At 45.2% G+C, this 19,758-nt stretch overlaps 1 protein-coding gene across 1 annotated transcript; it reads right to left on the minus strand.

Annotated features, from left to right (window-relative positions):
- Nucleotides 1-13: 13 nt before the first annotated feature.
- On the minus strand, nt 14-15,844 carry LOC132709973 (signal-regulatory protein beta-1-like). Its single transcript, XM_087888866.1, has 6 exons — nt 15,760-15,844; nt 9,736-10,077; nt 8,629-8,949; nt 6,111-6,431; nt 4,459-4,779; nt 14-417 (listed from the first exon to the last, which is right to left on the minus strand). The coding sequence occupies exons 1-6, from the start codon at nt 15,842-15,844 to the stop codon at nt 14-16; spliced, it is 1,794 nt and encodes a 597-aa protein (XP_087744992.1).
- Nucleotides 15,845-19,758: the final 3,914 nt, after the last annotated feature.

A 19,758-nucleotide genomic window follows, 5' to 3' on the forward strand; every position in this document is an offset into this window, starting at 1 on the left:
ACAATCAAATCTTTTAAAAAAACGACCTGAAAAACAAATGGAAAAGCTGCAAAGTGTAAATCAGCAAATTCTCAGAAGAAAACAAAAGACATTTACTTCTTTCAAGTTCCTGTGTAATGAAGAGCGTGGTGGTTTCGTTGACCAGAGGCTGGGAATCATGCTGGACCTGGCAAAGAAACATGGAGAAGTCCCTGTCTTCAGTGGCCATCATCTCTAGGTTGCTTTTGAGGGAAAAGGTTCCATCGGGATTCAAGATACTCGGTGCAACCGTTCCTTTTCTGCTTGGGGCATCCTTGGGAAACAACTCCATTGTTGCACCATCTGGGTAAAAACTTTCTGCGTTGCAAGTGACCGTCACTGAGGAGTTCAGCTGGATGGGAGAAGGTGGGTTGATCTCAAGATGCACCTTGGGAGGAACTGAGCAAAGAAAGCCAAAGACAATCAATCAAAAGAGCTTCGGACTCCTGGTTCCTCCAAGCAGAATGGGGTGGAAGTCCAAAGTGATTCTGCTCCCCCATTGTGGCATTGGGGAAATCATTCCAGGACAATTACCGTATTTTTCGGAGTATAAGAACCACCTTTTACCCCCCCCCCCCCAAAGAAAGAGGGTGAAAATCTGGGTGCGTCTTATACTCCGAATGTAGCCCTGCCCAGCCTCAGAAACAGAGATTTCAGAGGCGGAAAGAACCCTCTGAAAGAAGCTTCAGAAAAAAAGCCTCCAAACAGTTTCAGAAAAAAAAAAAGCCTCTGAAAGGTTTTTATCTAAAATAATATGGCAAGCAACAAAAGAAGAATCAGTAAAGGTTCTAACCAAACTATGCCAACAAATCTGGAGAATGACACAATAACCAACAGATCGGAAGAGGTTAATTTATATACCAATACCAAAGAAAGGAGATTGAACAGAGTACAGAAAGCCCTTCAGAATAAAAACCTCTGAAAAAAGCTTCAGAAAAAAAGCCTCCAAACAGAGCTTCAGAAAAAAAAGCCTTTTTTTTCTGAAGCTCTGTTTTGTAGGCTTTCAGAGGCAGAAAAAAAAGTTCTTTCTGAAACGGAGTTTCAAAAGTTTCAGAGGCAAAAAAAAACCAAAACAAGGCACAGAACTCATAAGCAATGAATCTGTTGCTAAAATTCACCTCTGAAAACAGCTGATTGGGGTATTCTGGAAGGCCGATCCATCCGCCAATCAGCTTTTTTCTTATTTTCCTCCCCAAAAACTAAGTTGCATCTTATATTCCAAAAAATACGGTAAGTCTCTGGGGAAAGAGCCAGCGATACTGTGTTTTCCCAAAAATAAGACCTGATCTTATTTTATTTTGGGCCTCAAAATAAGCACTAGGTCTTATTTTCAGGGGATGTCTTACCTGTTTACCTTAGGATCACTAAGGTTGGTGCTGCCACGCACGGCATGACCCGCAAGGCTCATCACACCAGTTCGGCGGCTCATGGCAGGAGGCTGCATGGTGTGCTGTGCCATTACGCGCATGAATGGCAACACTGCTGTGATGTGCCAAGCAGGGTTCTGCCGTAAGTGGTGACACTGGTGTGATGCACAATGTGTCATCCAGTCACAAGTGGCTCTGGTTCTCTGAGGAGCTGAGAGAGATGAAGCGTCGGAAAAGACGCCTAGAGAGCATTTGGAGGACTAGTCAATCCGATTCCGACCGGACACAGGTGAGGTCTTATATCAAGACCTACCTAGTGGCGATAAAAGCAGCAAAGTCTAACCACTTTTCCGCTCTTATCGCATCTGCAGAGAACCGCCCAGCCGCCTTGTTTAGGGTGACCCACTCCCTCCTCCGGGGGGGAGTGCGGGAAGATCCCTTGCAGGGTCGTGCTGAGGATTTTGTGCAATTCCTGCACGATAAAGTCGCTCGGATTCGGGATGGCTTGGACTCCGACTGGATGAGTCCACGGGAGGAGACGAGGGCAGGTCTTGAGAATGTTATCTGGGAGGAGTTTGATCCTGTGACTCCCGAGGATGTGGACAGGGTTCTGGGTAAGATTAGTGCCGCCACGTGTTTATTGGACCCGTGTCCCTCCTGGTTGGTGCTGGCCTCCCGGGAGGTTACACGAGGCTGGCTCCAGGGGATTATAGGTGCTTCTCTGAGTGAGGGTGCCTTTCCTGCCGCCTTGAAAGAGGCGGTAGTGAGGCCCCTCCTCAAGAAGCCTTCCCTGGACCCGGCTGAATTAGCCAACTATCGTCCAGTCTCCAACCTTCGTTTTGTGGCGAAGGTTGTTGAGAGCGTGGTGGCACGACAACTTCCCCAGCACCTGGATGAAGCTATCTATCTGGACCCATACCAGTCGGGCTTCAGGCAGCGGTACAGCACAGAAACGGCATTGGTCGCGTTGGTGGATGATCTCTGGAGGGCTCGGGACAGGGGTTGCTCCTCTGTCCTAGTCCTATTAGACCTCTCAGCGGCTTTTGATACCATCGACCATGGTATCATGCTGCAGCGGTTGAGGGGGTTAGGAATAGGGGGCACCGTTCTGCGGTGGTTCTCCTCCTTCCTCTCCGACCGCTCGCAGTTTGTGTTGGCAGGGGGACAGAGGTCGACCTCGAGGCATCTCGCATGGGGAGTGCCGCAAGGGTTGGTCCTCTCGCCTCTCCTGTTCAACATTTATGTGAAGCCGCTGGGTGAGATCATCCGTGGTTTTGGGGTGAAGTGCCATCTGTACGCTGATGATACTCAGCTGTACATCTCCACCCCAGACCACCCCAACGATGTCCTTGATGTGATGTCCCGCTGCCTGGAGGCCATGCGGGCCTGGATGGGGAGGAACAGGCTCAGACTCAACCCCTCCAAGACCGAGTGGCTGTGGCTTCCGGCGCCCCGATATAGTCAGCAGGTGCCATCGCTGACTATTGGGGGTGAATCCTTGCCCCCCACAGAGAGGGCTCGCAATCTGGGTGTCCTCCTGGATGCACGGCTGTCTTTAGAAGAGCACATGACGGCCGTGGCCAGGGGGGCCTTTTATCAGGTTCGCCTGATCCGCCAGTTGCAGCCCTTTCTGGATCGGGACGCCTTGCGCACGGTCACTCACGCCCTTGTCACCTCCCGGTTGGACTATTGCAATGCTCTCTACATGGGGCTCCCCTTGAAGAGCACTCGGAGGCTCCAACTGGTCCAGAATGCGGCCGCGCGGGTGGTTATGGGTGCAACTCGTTGCGCCCATGTGACACCCATCCTGCGCGAGCTGCACTGGCTCCCAGTGGTCTTCCGGGTGCGATTCAAGGTGTTGGTTACCACCTTTAAAGCGCTCCATGGCATAGGACCCGGGTACCTTCGAGACCGACTTCTGCCACCAATAGCCTCCCACCGACCAGTCCGCTCCCACAGAGAGGGTCTCCTCAGGGTGCCATCGGCCAAGTTATGTCGGCTGGCGACACCCAGGGGGAGGGCCTTCTCTGTGGGAGCCCCAGCCCTGTGGAATGAACTGCCCCCCGAAATACGTAAGATCTCCGACCTCCGGGTGTTCCGCTGCGCTCTGAAGACCCTGTTGTTCCGCCAGGCAGGGCTATTAACATAACGTTTTAAATTGGGGTATTTTAAATTTCTGGGATTTTAATTGGAGCCTAATTATTTAATGATTTTAAATTTTAAATTGTTGTTTTGTTTCTGTGTTTTTAAATAGGCTGTACACCGCCCTGAGTCCTTCGGAAGAAGGGCGGTGTAGAAATAAAATTATTTATTTATTTATTTATTTATTTATAAGTGGCCACAGAAGCCAGGCAGCAGCGCAACAGGTGTCAGGACGTGGGAGGCCTGGCTGCGGTGGTCCTAAGGTAAGTGTGTGCAGGGCACGTGGGGCAGCTCCAGTCCCCCACCCCTGCCCTAGCTTTTTTTTTTTTTTAATTTGATTTATATGCCGCCCTTCTCCGGAGACTCAGGGCGGCTTACAATGCGTTAAACAATAGCCTTCATACTTTTGTATATTTATACAAAGTCAGCTTATTGCCCCCACAATCTGGGTACTCAATTTACCTACCTTAGAAAGGAAGGAAGGCTGAGTCAACCTTGAACCTGGTGAGATTCGAACTTACAGTAATTGCAGACAGCTGGTGTTAATCACAATGCTATCAGTCTGCTGAGCCACTAGCTTGATTTTTATGCATACGCCTCACCCCACCTTGTACAACCAGACGGTGGGCGGGACTTAATTAGGGCTTATTTTGGAAGGGGTAGGGCTTATATTAGGTGCAGACGTGAAAATCGGACTAGGGCATGTTTTCAGGGTAGGCCATATTTTGGAGTAGAAGGACATTCTAAAACCTGTTCCCCGGAACCACAGCCCTGTGAGGGAGCTTCAGTTGAGAAAGCATGACTGATCTTGATGGGCTTCCATGGGTCGAGAATTTTATTCTTCCTGGTGGTATTCCTTCTACATGAAGGGCCCTCTACTAGGTTGGGACCTCATGGCCTCATCCCTCTCTGCAACCCAAGGTTCACCTACCGCTTATGACATCACGAAGTGCGAAGGTCTGCTGGAGAGGACTGTCCAACGATCTGTGTTGGATCTGGCAGGTCAGCTGAGATTTCACGTCTCCTTGCTCCAGCGGGATTATCAACCTGCTCTCCGCTTTGTATGACATGCTCTCTGTTCCATCAGAGTCCAGGTTGCTGATCTGGTCAACCTGTTTCTCTTTCCCATCCTTCAACCAGCTGATTGTGATCTCTCGGGGGAAGAATCCATCTGAGGAGCAGTCGAAGGAGGCCAGAGACCCCACCGTGATTCTTCTTGTGGGGCCACGAATCAAGGGCTGGGATGGCTTGGCTGAGGGAGAAAATAGAGAGAGAGAGAGATCAATTGATGTTTCTCAGAGACAATAAAATAGAATTGAATAGAGTAGAGTAGAGTAGAGTAGAGTAGAATAGAATAGAATAGAATAGAATAGAATAGAATAGAATAGAATAGAATAGAATAGAATAGAATAGAATAGAATAGAATACTTTATTGGCCAAGTGTGATTGGACACACAAGGAATTTGTCTTCGGTGCATAAGCTCTCAGTGTACATAAAAAGAGAAGATACATTCGTCAAGAATCGTAAGTACAACACTTAATGATAGTCATAGGATACAAACAAGCAATCAGGAAACAATCAATATCAATATAAACTGTAAGGATACAAGCAACAAAGTTACAGTCATGCTGTCATAAGTGGGAGGAGATGGGTGATAGGAACCATGAGAAGACTAATAGTAATAGTAGTGCACACTTAGTGAATAGTTTGACTCTTTTGACTTGGTCTAGTCCAATTGGCTATGTGCAATAGCGATCCTATGGTAGACCTGTACAAATTGTTGTCGTTGAAGGCTTCAGACTCATCATATATACTTTTCAGAAAGTCTGGTTGCATGGGTGTATCATGATTTTTTCTTTTTGTGAAAGTCAGAACCCTTTATCAGTCTTAGTCACATGGACTCCTAGGTACTTGTCAATTTTACCTAGTGATTTTAAGGAGAAGTGGCTCCCCAATTCAGTGGCAGTCATTGAATTTATCACATTTGTCCTTGTGTTTGCCTATGTACAGAATATCGTCCACATAGACAAGTATGCCCTCAAATAAATCATTTTCTTTTTTTGTAAAAAAACATTTGTCAGCTGAAGTGGCTGTAAAACCCATGGAGCTGAGAGCTTTGGCTAAGCAATCGTACCATCTCTTGCCCGATTGCTTGAGTCCATGCAAACTTTTATTCAGGAGCCAAGTGTTGCTTTCTCCTTCGTTGTATCCTGGAGGTGCTTTAAAGTATATTTACCTTAAAGCCTGATGAGATTCGATCTGCCAAACTGCTGGCAGCCGGTGATCAGCAGAAGTAGGCTGCAGTACTGCACTCTAACCACTGCGCCACCAAGGCTCATATTATGAAGAGAAAATGCAACAGAAAACACAAATATTCCTGGGAAGGGGCTCCGTATATGACAGGCCCTTCCTTCTGAAGGTCCCCTATCTCAAAACCTTAAGTATATTAAAGAAAGACTATTTAAATCATGATATATTAAGGAGTAATACAATCAAATCTTTAAAAAACGACCTGAAAAAAAAAGGGAAAAGCTGCAAACTGTAAATCAGCAAATTTTCAGAAGAAAGCAAAAGACACTTACTTTCTTCAAGTTCCTGTGTAATGAAGAGCGTGGTGGTTTCGTTGACCAGAGGCTGGGAATCATGCTGGACCTGGCAAAGGAACATGGAGGAGTTCTTGTCTTCGGTGACCATCATCTCTAGGTTGCTTTTGAGGGAAAAGGTCCCATCGGGATTCAAGATACTCGGTGCAACCGTTCCTTTTCTGCTTGGGGCATCCTTGGGAAACAACTCCATTGTTGCACCATCTGGGTAAAAACTTTCTGCGTTGCAAGTGACCGTCACTGAGGAGTTCAGCTGGACGGGAGAAGGTGGGTTGATCTCAAGATGCACCTTGGGAGGAACTGAGCAAAGAAAGCCAAAGACGATCAATCAAAAGAGCTTCGGACTCCTGGTTCCTCCAAGCAGAATGGGGTGGAAGTCCAAAGTGATTCTGCTCTCCCATTGTGGCATTGGGGAAATCATTCCAGGACAATTATCGTATTTTTCGGAGTATAAGAACCACCTTCCCCCCCCCCCCCAAAGAAAGAGGGTGAAAATCTGGGTGCGTCTTATACTCCGAATGTAGCCCTGCCCAGCCTCGCAAACAGAGATTTCAGAAGCAGAAAGAAGCCTCTGAAAGAAGCTTCAGAAAAAAAGCCTCCAAACAGAGTTTCAGGGAAAAAAAAGCCTCTGAAAGGTTTTTATCTAAAATAATATGGCAAGCAAACAAAAGAAGAATCAGTAAAGGTTCTAACCAAACTATGCCAACAAATCTGGAGAATGACACAATAACCAACAGATCGGAAGAGGTTAATCTATATACCAATACCAAAGAAAGGAGATTGAACAGAGTACAGATAGCCCTTCAGAATAAAAACCTCTGAAAAAAGCTTCAGAAAAAAAGCCTCCAAACAGAGCTTCAGAAAAAAAGCCTCCAAACAGAGCTTCAGAAAAAAAGCCTCCAAACAGAGCTTCAGAAAAAAAGCCTTTTTTTTTCTGAAGCTCTGTTTTGTAGGCTTTCAGAGGCAGAAAAAAAAGTTCTTTCTGAAACGGAGTTTCAGAAAGTTTCAGAGGCAAAAAAACAAACAAAACAAGGCACAGAACTCATAACCAACGAACCTGTTGCTAAAATTCACCTCTGAAAACAGCTGATTGGGGTATTCTGGAAGGCCGATCCATCCGCCAATCAGCTTTTTTCTTATTTTCCTCCCCAAAAACTAAGGTGCATTTTATACTCCAAAAAATACGGTAAGTCACTGGGGAAAGAGCTAGAGATACCGTGTTTTCCCAAAAATAAGACCTGATCTTATTTTATTTTGGGCCTCAAAATAAGCACCAGGTCTTATTTTCAGGGGATGTCTTACCCGTTTACCTTAGGACCATTAAGGTTGGTGCCGCCACGTATGGCAGGACACCGCATGGCCTGTCATGCCGGTGCCACGGCTCATGGCATGACCCGCAAGGCTCATCACACCAGTTCAGCTGCTCATGGCAGGAGGCTGCATGGTGTGCTGTGCCATTACGCGCATGAACTGGTGTGATGTGCCAAGCAGCGTTCTGCCGTGAGGGGTGACACTGGTGTGATGCACCATGTGACATCCAGTCACAAGTGGCCATAAGTGGCCACAGAAGCCAGGCAGCAGCGCAACAGGTGTCAGGACGTGGGAGGCCTGGCTGCGGTGGTCCTAAGGTAAATGTGTGCAGGGCATGTGGGGCAGCTCCAGTCCCCCACCCCTGCCCTAGCTTGATTTTTATGCATGCACCTCACCCCACCTTGTACAACCAGACGGTGGGAGGGACTTAATTAGGGCTTATTTTGGAAGGAGTATTTATTTATTTATTATTGCGATTTATATCCCGCCTTTCTCCCTGGGGACTCAAGGCGGCTTACAAAATGACAAATTCAATACAAATCACAATGAAATAAAATTAAAAACGGCAACCCTATTAAAACAGTTTAAAATTATGACAGTGTACCCCCAAACGGATCAGTTGAGTTGACGGAAGAGCCACGTCTTCAGCTCATGACGGAAGGAAAGAAGGTTGGGGGCTGTCCTGAGCTCGGTGGGCAATCCATTCCAGAGGGTCGGGGCTCCCACAGAGAACGCTCTTCTCCTGGGGGCCGTCAGCCGACATTGTTTGGCCGACGGCACCCTGAGGAGGCCAACTGTGTGAGAGCGCACATGATGGTGGGAGAGCGGCTGGAGATGGTCCTGCAAGTACCCCGGGCCTAAGCCATGAAGGGCTTTATAGGTTAGCACCAGCACCTTGAAATGTGTAGGGCTTATATTAGGTGCAGACGTGAAAATTAGACTAGGGCTTGTTTTCGGGTTAGGCCATATTTTGGAGGAAACACAGTAGAAGGACATTCTAAAAACCTGTTCCCCAGAACTACAGCCCTGTGAGGGAGCTTCAGTTGAGAAAGCATGACTGGTCTTGCTGGGCTTCCATGGGTCGAGAATTTTATTCTTCCTGGTGGTATTCCTTCTACATGAAGGGCCCTCTACTAGGTTGGGACCTCATGGCCTCATCCCTCTCTGCAACCCAAGATTCACCTACCACTTATGACATCACAAAGTGCGAAGGTCTGCTGGAGAGGACTGTCCAATGATCTGTGTTGGATCTGGCAGGTCAGCTGAGATTTCACGTCTCCTTGCTCCAACGGGATTATCAACCTGCTCTCCGCTTTGTATGACATGCTCTCTGTTCCATCAGAGTCCAGGTTGCTAATCTCGTCAACCTGTTTCTCTTTCCCATCCTTCAACCAGCTGACTGTGATCTCTCGGGGGGAGAATCCATCTGAGGAGCAGTCGAAGGAGGCCAGAGACCCCACCGTGATTCTTCTTGTGGGGCCACGAATCAAGGGCTGGGATGGCTTGGCTGAGGGAGAAAGTAGAGAGAGAGAGATATCAGTTGATGTTTCTCAGAGACAATAAAATAGAATAGAATAGAGTAGAATAGAGTAGAGTAGAGTAGAGTAGAGTAGAGTAGAGTAGAGTAGAGTAGAGTAGAGTAAAATAGAATAGAATAGAATAGAATAGAATAGAATAGAATAGAATAGAATAGAATAGAATAGAATAGAATAGAATAGAATAGAATAGAATAGAATACTTTATTGGCCAAGTGTGATTGGACACACAAGGAATTTGTCTTTGGTGCATATACTCTCAGTGTACATAAAAAGAGAAGATACATTCGTCAAGAATCGTAAGGTACAACACTTAATGATAGTCATAGGTACAAACAAGCAATCAGGAAACAATATCAATATAAATTGTAAGGATACAAGCAACAAACTTACAGACATACAGTCATAAGTGGGAGGAGATGGGTGATAGGAACAGTGAGAAGACTAATAGTAATAGTAGTGCACACTTAGTGAATAGTTTGACAGTGTTGTGGGAATGAGTTGTTTAGCAGAGTGATGGCATTCGGGAAAAAACTGTCCTTGTGTCTAGTTGTTCTGGTGTGCAGTGCTCTATAGAGTCGTTTTGAGGGTAGGAGTTGAAACAATTTATGTCCAGGATGTGAGGGGTCTGTAAATGTTTTCAATACAGGAGTCTCCAAGATTTATCTTGGACAGAGAGACTCAGCTTCCCACGTGTCTCTCTTTTGACTGGGAACATCTCCCTCCATCCCCAGAAATCAAATGGGGGGCCCACCTACCAATCACGGAGACCAGAGTGCCTTTCCCCGAAGCCAGCTCTCTCTCTCGGTTCCCTGCCCTGAACTTCACACAATAGTAGGTCCCGGCATCTTCAGGACGGACATTTTGGATGTTGATGCTGAAGTCCGTGTTGGATCCTGGGATGACCCTGACCCCCCTGTTGGAAGATCCTTGTTTATCACTGTAAATGGGGGTCTTGTTTCTGTCCAGCCCTTTGTGCCACCGCACGCCTCCAGGTATAATTCCTCCAGTCAATGTACACCTTAGAGTGAAGTCCTCTCCAGCTTTCACCGATACGGTTTCCGGAAGTTGGGTTATCTCTACGTTCTGTCCTGTAACAACTGAAACAAAAAAGAGACACTTTTGTAACCGTGTTTCCTCTAGAAAGTGGTTACCACTCTTCTGGGGAGAAAGGACCATTGGTGGCTCCTTCGGACAGAAGAATTATTTGCATTTCCTGAATGCCAACCTTCTGGCTTATGATCTGACCATTCTTGAATGCAGAGGGCTCATTTATACAGTGGGCGAGTTTTGCATTTTATTCGCTTTTATTCAACTTGTATCTTTCTAGTGTGTTTTAGTATAAACTGCCCCAGGAGTTTCTGCTAAGGAGTTCAACTCACCCTACCCACCTGAAAAGAAATCTGTTCCAAATGCAAAACACAAGCAGAGGAGACGAGTTTCAGTTTTACTTTCACAGCAGTAAGCAGCTTTACTACAGAACAGTTGAACTAAGTCATAGCCAGGCTCCTTCCTGTCTCCTTCTTGCTCACACAGCAAATACTGTTTTACTTTCCAAACAGCCCTCTGATGCTAAGGAGTTCTACTCCCCCTTCCCACCTGAAAAGAAATTTGTTCCAAATGCAAAACACAAGCAGAGGAGAGGCGTTTCAGTTTCAGTTTTACTTTCACAGCAACAAGCAGGGGATAGAATAGGGGAGGCTTCTGTGGGGCAAGGTGTTGTGGTCCACCAGCAGCCTGCAGAGCTGGCAGCGGAGTCAGACAGTGGGGAGGCTGGAGAGGACAATGGGCCAGTCCTGGAGGCTGGGGAAGGCCCGGATGAGGGCTCTGTGTTGGAGGCAGAGATGGGGCCAGGGCCATCAGGGAGCGATGTGCGGACTCCGGAGCCTCCAGAGTCAGTCAGCAGAGAGGCAGAGGAACAGGAGGAGCCTGTTCCTAGTGCACGCATGTGCAGAGCTGCCAGAAGGCAAGAACAGCTAAAGCTGCTGGGGGCTGAACTGGGATGATATCAAATTTTCTTGTATCTGCCAGCAGAGGGGAGTTGACCATCGGACCAACCGCCGTGAGAGGGCGGTTTTTGGACCTGAGCCCCGGGTGCTGTGCTGTCTGCATTGGCTCATCGCTGCCATCTCACCACAAGAGGGGGTCGACTGGTTGACCAGACCACCGTGAGAGGGTGGTTGGATCTATCCTCCCCCCTTGGACTGTGGTCGACCTGGAACCTAACTTCGTCCTCTGTTGTGAGGGGACAGTGGACCTGGTCTTGTGAAAATGCTTTTGAGACTCCCATTCCATGTCTCTCCCCTGGACCTTTTATATGGACCCCTAGGATATGGTTGCTCCCATCCTCTGTGGTCAAGATGTATTCCGCAGCGGAGCTTCTTGGTCTGCGAGACTCCCCCCTCTCGCAGGCTTGGCCCTCCACTCTATTGAGGGCCTACCTCGATGACGGGCTTTGGAACCCCGAGAGGTGGCATGCTGCAAAGAGGGGGTTGTGGGGTTTTTTAAAATTGTCTTTTTGTAATCTTTTAAGGGGTTTAGGACGGGGGGTGGGGAGGGAGGGGCATAGGTCAGGCTCGTTACAGGGGCATGGAACGGAAGGCGGGGAGCGGGGTGTGGAGGAGCTCAGTGCTGATAGGGTGGAGGGTGATTCTATCAGGACCGTGGTTGGGAGGGGCAGATATGGTGGGAGTAGGGGACCACATCAGGTTGTGGGGCCACGCACCCACTATCTCCAAGTGGTGGCATGCCTCGGCCCCCATGACTCTTCTCGTTTCCCCGGCTGTCCAGAGTTTCAGAGCCCAGGCCTTAGACTGATGCTGTGCAACGCCAGGTCCGTGGTTAATAAGGCCCCCCTCATTTGTGAGCTAATACAGGAAGGGGGTGCGGACCTGGCAGGTATTACAGAGACCTGGTTGGGCCAAGAGGGGGGGTCCCCCTCGTAGAGATGAAATGAGAAAGGGAGCTGCCGGCATGAGGGAAAGGTGAACGGCAGGTAAAGAAAAAACGGTGAGCCTGCGAGCCATGTGGAAGGGAGTAGGGAAGGCAGGAAAGCGGGCCTGGCCATGGGGACCACTGAGAAGGTTGCAGGGAAGGCAGGCAAGAATGGCTGGCCTGTGGGGGAGGTAGCTGGGGAGAAGTGAAGGAAGACTCAGCAGGCAGAGATCAGCTGGGCGGCGTGGTCGAAGCAAACGAGGGAACCAAAAAGCAGCAGCAGTTATGCTACGGGGGTGACTCTAGGAAGGCGAGGCACGAAAAGGAGTGAATGGGAGAGGTAGGGAGGGGAGGGGCAGGGAGGGGAGGGGCCAGCAGTGGTGGCATTTGCCGGTTCCTCCATCCTAGATCTTGTAAGTTCCAACTGACTGAATCTATTTATAGTGTGCCCAGGGTTTGTTTCAGTAATAATGCTAACCTTTCTCATTGCATACATCTTCATTTTCACATGCCCTTTTTAAAATTAAAAAAAAAAATGCCATTGGGTCATCTATCTTGTTAGTTAGATGGACTGAGCAATATTTGTATGCCAAAATTAACTGTCAAGTTTTGAGGTCGTCTCAAATAAATTGCATTTCAAACAAAGTCTTTGAAGAAAAACTCCTATTTATTAAGCATGACATTCTAAACCTGACTCCATCAAAGCCAACACTGACTTCCAGCCCCAAAACCCTCCCTTTCTGTTCCCCACTCCCCTGCACTCATTGGCCATCTTCCAAGTCATTCTACCCCTAAACTACTCCGGCTCAAAGGAATTTCGCCCCTCCCATCCCATTTCCAAGGGGATATTATCCCAATGATGCCCTTAAAGTGATGTCCCGGTGTCTGGAGGCCGTGCAGATCTGGATGGGGAGGAACAGGCTCAGGCTCAACCCATCCAAGACCGAGTGGCTGTGGTTTCCGACGTCCCGATATAGTCAGTTGACACCATCACTGACTATTGGGGGTGAATCGCTGGCCCCCACGGAGAAGGCTCGCAACTTGGGTGTCCTCCTGGATTCACGGCTGTCTTTAGAAGAGCACTTGACGGCCGTGACCAGGAGGATTTTTCATCAGGTTCGCCTGATCCGCCAGTTGCGTCCCTTTCTGGATCGGGACTCCTTACACACAGTCACTCATGCCCTCGTCACCTCCCGCCTGGACTATTGCAACGCTCTCTACATGGGGCTCCCCTTGAGGTGCACCCGGAGGCTCCAACTGGCGCAGAGTCCGGCTGCGCGGGTGGTTATGGGAGCAACATGGCGCTCCCGTGTGACACCTCTCCTGCGCGAGCTGCACTGGCTCCCGGTGGTCTTCCGTGTGCGCTTCAAGGTTTTGGTTGCCACCTTTAAAGCGCTCCATGGCTTAGGACCTGGTTATTTATGGGACCGCCTACTACCACAAGCAGTCTCCCACCGGCCGTTACGCTCTCATAGAGAGGGGCTCCTCTGGGTGCCGTCAGCCAAGCAGTGTTGACTGGCGGCCCCCAGGGGGAGGGCCTTCTCTGTGGGGGCACCCACTATGTGGAATGAGCTCCCCCTGGAGATACGAAGGATCCCGGATCTGCGCACTTTCCGCCGTGCTCTTAAGACCCTCTTATTCCAGCAAGCCGGCCTGGCCTAATTTTTCTCCCTTTCTTTTAAATTTTAAATTGAAATTTTAATTTGTTTTAAATTTATTGGGATTTTAATTGTCGTGGGCCATATTATTTAATTTGGTTTTAAATTGTTTTTAACTTTTGTATTTATGTATTTTATCCTGTGCCTGTTCACTGCCCTGAGTCCTTCGGGAGTAGGGCGGTATACAAATTTAATAAAATCTAAACCTAAACCAGGGAAAATAAGTAGGTGAAAAGTCAAACGTCCCTTTCCAGATGCCTCCCTTCTCCTTCTTATGTCAGCACTAGTGTAAATGCAGCTTGAAGTGCTGACATTAACCCTTTCTCATTTCTTCCTTTTTTCCGTGCTGTATTCTTCTCATTTCTCATTTCTTAGTTCTCACCAACTTATTTGGAAATTAGTCAAATACAGTGATGCACAGAATCCGGTAATTTTAAAAGGTTATAAAGATAATATAAGATAAAAATAGAAATTTGCCCGTGCATTCTGATCGCTAATGTCAGGTGCAAGAAATCAGGAACCAGGATAACATGCAAAAGTCCTACAAGTTTATTTCATGTTACCTTTATACAAGAATCTGATCTACAAATTGGTGCCAGATATGAGTCAACGGACTTCAAAGGGGATTTAGAGAAAGATAGATAATAAAGGTATTAATCCCTGTCCATTTTGAGTACATAGCAAAAAGAGGAAACCTGAGAATTCACAAGGTTGATGTTTTATGGCACAAAATTGTGACTGAAGCTAGATGTTCTGCTTTGGGTATCACAAAGCCCCCTCCAAGAAGGTAACAAGGAAAACAAATTGTGAAGAGGTTGTGTGGCATGCCAGATAATCATGTGGACCCTGCTCAAGCATCACTTATAATGCTATGCCCTGGATAGAAGGGAGTGAACTGCCAACAATCTGCCAATAAATAAGAATATCAAGAATGATTTTTTAAAAATTGGCTCAATCACTAGATTGGGAAGCAGAAAAAAATGTCTTAGAAATATATAACATATACAGAATAAATTTCCAATATGCCACAACAAGGAATGTTGCAAAGGGATGCATTAGTACACTTTGAAAGAAAAAGAGAACAAGCTTGAGATTGTTACTTTAAATCTTAACTGAAAATTGATAATATGGACATAATCGGAGGCATAGTGATGCCAAACTGATGATGCATTTGACTCCACCTTTAGGGTCAGCTTGGTCAGTTCCTAGGTGTTTTCACTTCACTATCTTAGTTCATTTCTCCATAACTTGTGGTATAAAATTTACTAAATTTTAATTCCATGAGAATCATAAAGCCTGGTGTTGGATTTGTTCTGTACGTTAGTCTAGTCTAGTCTAGTCGAGATACCCTGGTTTAAAAACTATCCATCTATGCTGCACTGTTGCTCCTAGTTAATGGTTACATACAGACAAACAGGACAGATTTAGTAGTATATAGATATATAAGTGTAAATGTTGATAGATGTTGATAGGTGCAGTTGGGAAAGGTACAAAACAACCCATTTCAAAACCAGAACCACAAATTTTAAAAAGGGGGGAGATAGAGTACTCCTGCCATGTGTTAAAAATACAGGTGGAAGCTAAATCAAAGCATGTTGGCTTTAGAGAAAATCATGCATGTTCTAGGCATGTTTTCTTTCCTCTCACAGGGCTAGAAATCAGAGTCACTGTTAAACTTTTGAAAAGAGTCTTATGACGCACTGAAGAATTCAAGGTTGACCAAGTAACTGCCCTAAATTACTAACAAACGAAGGATGAGCAACATCTGTTGATGATCTTGCCTTCCTGTCTGTTCTCCCCTGCCTTGGCCACTGCTCATAATTCTCCTTTGACAAAGTTGTGTGGTCCGGCCTGAAGGATGACTTGGAAAACAATGACTGTGGATCCAATATCTTGAAGTCCCCACCCCAAGGATCAGATCAAACCAGGTGGTCCCAGTTGATCCCAGAACTCTGATATTCTTCCTCACTTGTTCCTCATGTAACCACTTGGGGTGGAACCAATGAAAGAAATCTTCTCCTCCCCCAAATTTAACATATGGGACTGGCCTTTTCAGGGGAATCTGGTCATCGCACTCTTCAGAAGAGCACAGCAAACTTGAAGCAGCCTTCACATTCCTCTTGCACTGGATTCTACTCTAGTTTTAAATCTGAAAATGGAACCTGCCCGATCTCAACTATCAGCACTCACCCAGATCCCGCGGAAGAAGCAATAGTAGCAGCAGCAGCAGCTGAAGAGGACCAGGGATTCTCTTGAAAGACCTCAAGGCAGCCATGCCGATAGCAGCAGGAGAAATATCTGGAATGACTTCACGTCTTGCCCAACAGATCTTTCCTACACCAGAAGGAGCAAAAGAGGAACTCTTATTTCCTCCTTGTAAATTCGGACCATTTCCCAAGTTTGAGTTACTAAGGAAGTGATCAATATCCAGTAAAGGAGATCATAAAAATGCAAAGGAGTTGCATTCTGTGGCTGATTAGTTGACTCCAGTGATTTGAAGGTTTGACCAAATGATAGTTGGACCTGGGTTTGGAATTAGTATTTTTTTCTTTTCTTTTATTAAATTTGTATACCGCCCTACTCCCGAAGGACTCAGGGTGGTGAACAGGCACAAAATAAAACACATAAATACAAAAGTTAAAAAACATAATTAAAACCAAATTAAATAATTTCGCCCGAGACAATTAAAATTCCCAATAATTTAAAAACAAATTAAAATTTCAGTTTAAAAAATTTAAAAGAAGGGGAGAAAATTAGGCCAGGCCGGCCTGCTGGAATAGGAGGGTCTTAAGAGCACGGCGGAAAGTGCGCAGATCCGGGATCCTACATATCTCTGGGGGGAGCTCGTTCCAGATAGTAGGTGCCCCCACAGTATTTAGTGTATGACAATTTATAGAAAGCCAGGAGCCTACTGTGTCGGAGCTGTTTGGCAGCTGATGGGACTCAGAGGGATATCCAGGTTGGTGATGTCACCGTTGCCTGGGAGCACCCAATGGGGGCTCTCGTCTCATCCCCGCATAGGTTCCCACCAAAGTGGTACCTATTTATCTACTTGCATTTTGATATGCTTTTGAACTGCTTGGTGAGCAGGAGCGGGAACAAGTGGTGGGAGCTCACCCCATCACACAGTATTTGGGTCTTGAACTCGGGCTTGTTGATCGTCAAGCCTGGGTTCTAACCATAGAGCCACCGTGCCCCTTTATAGTAATAGCACTAGCCCTTAGACTTATATACCACTTCACAATGCTTTACAGCCCTCTCTAAGCAGTTTACAAAGTCAACCTCTTGCCCCCAACAATCTGGGTCCTCATTTTATCCACCTCGGAAGGATGAAAGGCTGAGTCAACCTTGATCCAGTCAGAATCGAACTGCCAAATTGCAGGCAGCCGGCAGTCAGCAGAAGTAGCCTGCAGTACTGCATTCTAACCACTGGGCCACCACAGAGTGGTAGGAGCTATCTTAATCCTAAAGTTCATTGGTTACAGGAAAAGATCTATAGAACAGACAGACCTACAAGTTTTTTGTTTTGTTTTGTTTTTTTGAAACTGTGATTCTAAAATGGCAAGTGGACAAAAATGATGAAATTGTTCCAGTATAAGGAAAGCCTGCAACCACTTTTTAGATTTTTGAAATTTTGAAATTTAAGCATTTAAATTTCTTTGGAGGATTTTGCTTTTCCCAAAGGTGTTTTTCAACAGGCAACTGGACTTTCTCATTTTTTCTTTGAAAATGTTTCTCTTCCCATCGAAGAAGCTGAAGAAGTTCTTAAAAAAGCACCTTTGGGACTGTTAGGATATGGTTTGAGCCTAACAAGTTGTCCAGGCAATATATGTGTACTGTAACCTTAATCTGTAAATGTATTATGTGACTTTAATGCTGAGTCATGCTGTAATTAGGTAATCACTGGTTGTGAGAGTATTTAAGCAAGGTATTGTAACGTGTTCAGTTGCTGCTATGATACGCTGCCATTGTGTATGAAGATGATGTGATATGCTACCAGAGTATGATATGCTGCCATTGTGAGGAGTTGCTAACATTCTGCTAATCATCGTTGGATGGATCTGTAACCATCGTGGTTTGTGAACCAGAGAGAGTTTGTTATTCTAACCAACTAATGTCTGTTTGGTAAGAAGATATCTGTAACTACTGGACTGATTTAACTGGCAAAGACTTGGAATTTGTTTAGAGACTATGAGACTGTTTTTTCTACTATAAAGTAAGTTTTTGATAAACCAGTTTGCATATCTCTTATTTATTGCTCTCAGCAACGTTTCCTTGTGCATTTACTCTGCTGGTTGGTAACACAACTGTTGCAATATTTTCAGGATCAGACTCAATAAATGAAATAAGAATTATATATTCAAGTAAAGCTCTGTTTATTCACAGAAGGCATTCTATAGTCACTGAATAATCACAGATAGAAGCACAGGGAAAAGGCATACAGCTCCTTATATATACAAGGGGTGGAGCTAGATATGGGAGTGGTTAAATATATATACATTAGGCAGTGAAAATAAATTAACCCCTGGTATACTGTACATATACTATTTACATAATGGAGAATAAGGCATTTACTTGTGACAAATCCCCCTCTAAATGCCGATTCGACATATAACAATAATTACACTCAGATTCAGAACAATATAAAACTTGTAACTTGGAAGTTAAGTATTTGTGTTGTTTAGAAGGCAAAGGTTTTGTTAAAATGTCAGCTATTTGCTCTGATGTTTCGCAATGAATAGCTTTAATGAATCCGTCCTGTGATAATTGCCTCACATGTTTGAATTTTATATCTATATGTCTAGATCTTTGTCCAATAGCATCAGATCTAGATATTTCAATGGCAGCTTTGTTATCTTCGTGTATGATATATGGCAATGAAGGTTTTTTCCAAATATTAGACAGTAAGTCATTGAACCATACGAGGTTATTTGAAGCTTTAGACAGACAAACATATTCTGCCTCAGTAGTTGATGTAGCTACCAAATCTTGCTTACCAGTGTACCAGTAAACTGGACATTCGTTAAGGAAAAATATATAACCAGATGTGCTTTTTCTGCAAGTGACATCACCAGCCCAGTCCGCATCGGCATAACATGTGAGAATGGGTTCTTTTACATTATTAGGTTCTAATAATAAACAAAAATCTAAACTATTTTTTAAATACCTTAATATCCTCTTGACAGCTTCCCAATGATATAATAATGGTTTGCTGACATGCCTGGATAATAAGTTGAGAGGCAAAGCAATATCAGGTCTAGTCCAGTTGGAAATATAGAGAAGGGAACCGATAACAGATCTATACAGTGTATTATCTTTAAACTCTGGGGATGATTCATCAGTGTTTCTTAAAAAATCAGTTTGCATAGGAGTATCACATGGTTTGGCATCGTTTAAGTTACATTTGTTCAAAAGCTCTATAATTTTATCTCTTTGGGAGAGTTTGAATCCCTTTTTTGTTTTGCTAATTTGAACTCCAAGATACTTGTTTACCTTTCCTAATGACTTTAAAGAAAAGTGTTCATTTAGTTTTGTTACAAAAGTTTCTCTCCTTTTTGTATCTTTGCCTATATACAAAATATCATCCACATAAATTAACACAAATTCTAAAGAATCACCTTCCTTTTTTACAAAGAAACAATTGTCAGCAGAAGTGGCATCAAAATTCATAGTTTTGAGTACTTTGACTAAACATTCATACCATCGCTTGCCAGATTGTTTCAATCCGTATAGACTTTTGTTTAGCAACCATATATCATTTTTGTTTGTATATTGACTATGAGGGGCTCTTACATATATATCTTTATCTAACTTTGCATGTAAATATGCAGTCTGTATATCATATTGGAATACCTCGAGATTAAGTGCTGATGCTATAACTAGAGCTGTTTTAACACTCTCAGTTCTTACTGTGGGAGAGTATGTGTCTGTATAATCCTCAGGATATTTTTGAGCATAACCTTGTGCGACTAGTCTAGCCTTATATAAAATATTGCCTCCTTCTAAATTTTTGACTTTATATATCCATCTGGTACCAATAATGGTCTTATCCTTTGGTGCTTGTGTGGGTGTGAATACATTCAATTCTTGTAAGCTATTCATCTCCTTGGTCATTGCTGACTCCCACTTTTCTCTTTCTTTGGGGGGAAGTCTCAGTACTTCCTCATATGTGTTTGGTGTTACTATTTC

Source organism: Pantherophis guttatus, chromosome 3, assembly GCF_059756535.1.
Source record: "Pantherophis guttatus breed Tessera chromosome 3, ASM5975653v1, whole genome shotgun sequence".
Classification (NCBI taxonomy): Eukaryota; Metazoa; Chordata; class Lepidosauria; order Squamata; family Colubridae; genus Pantherophis; species Pantherophis guttatus.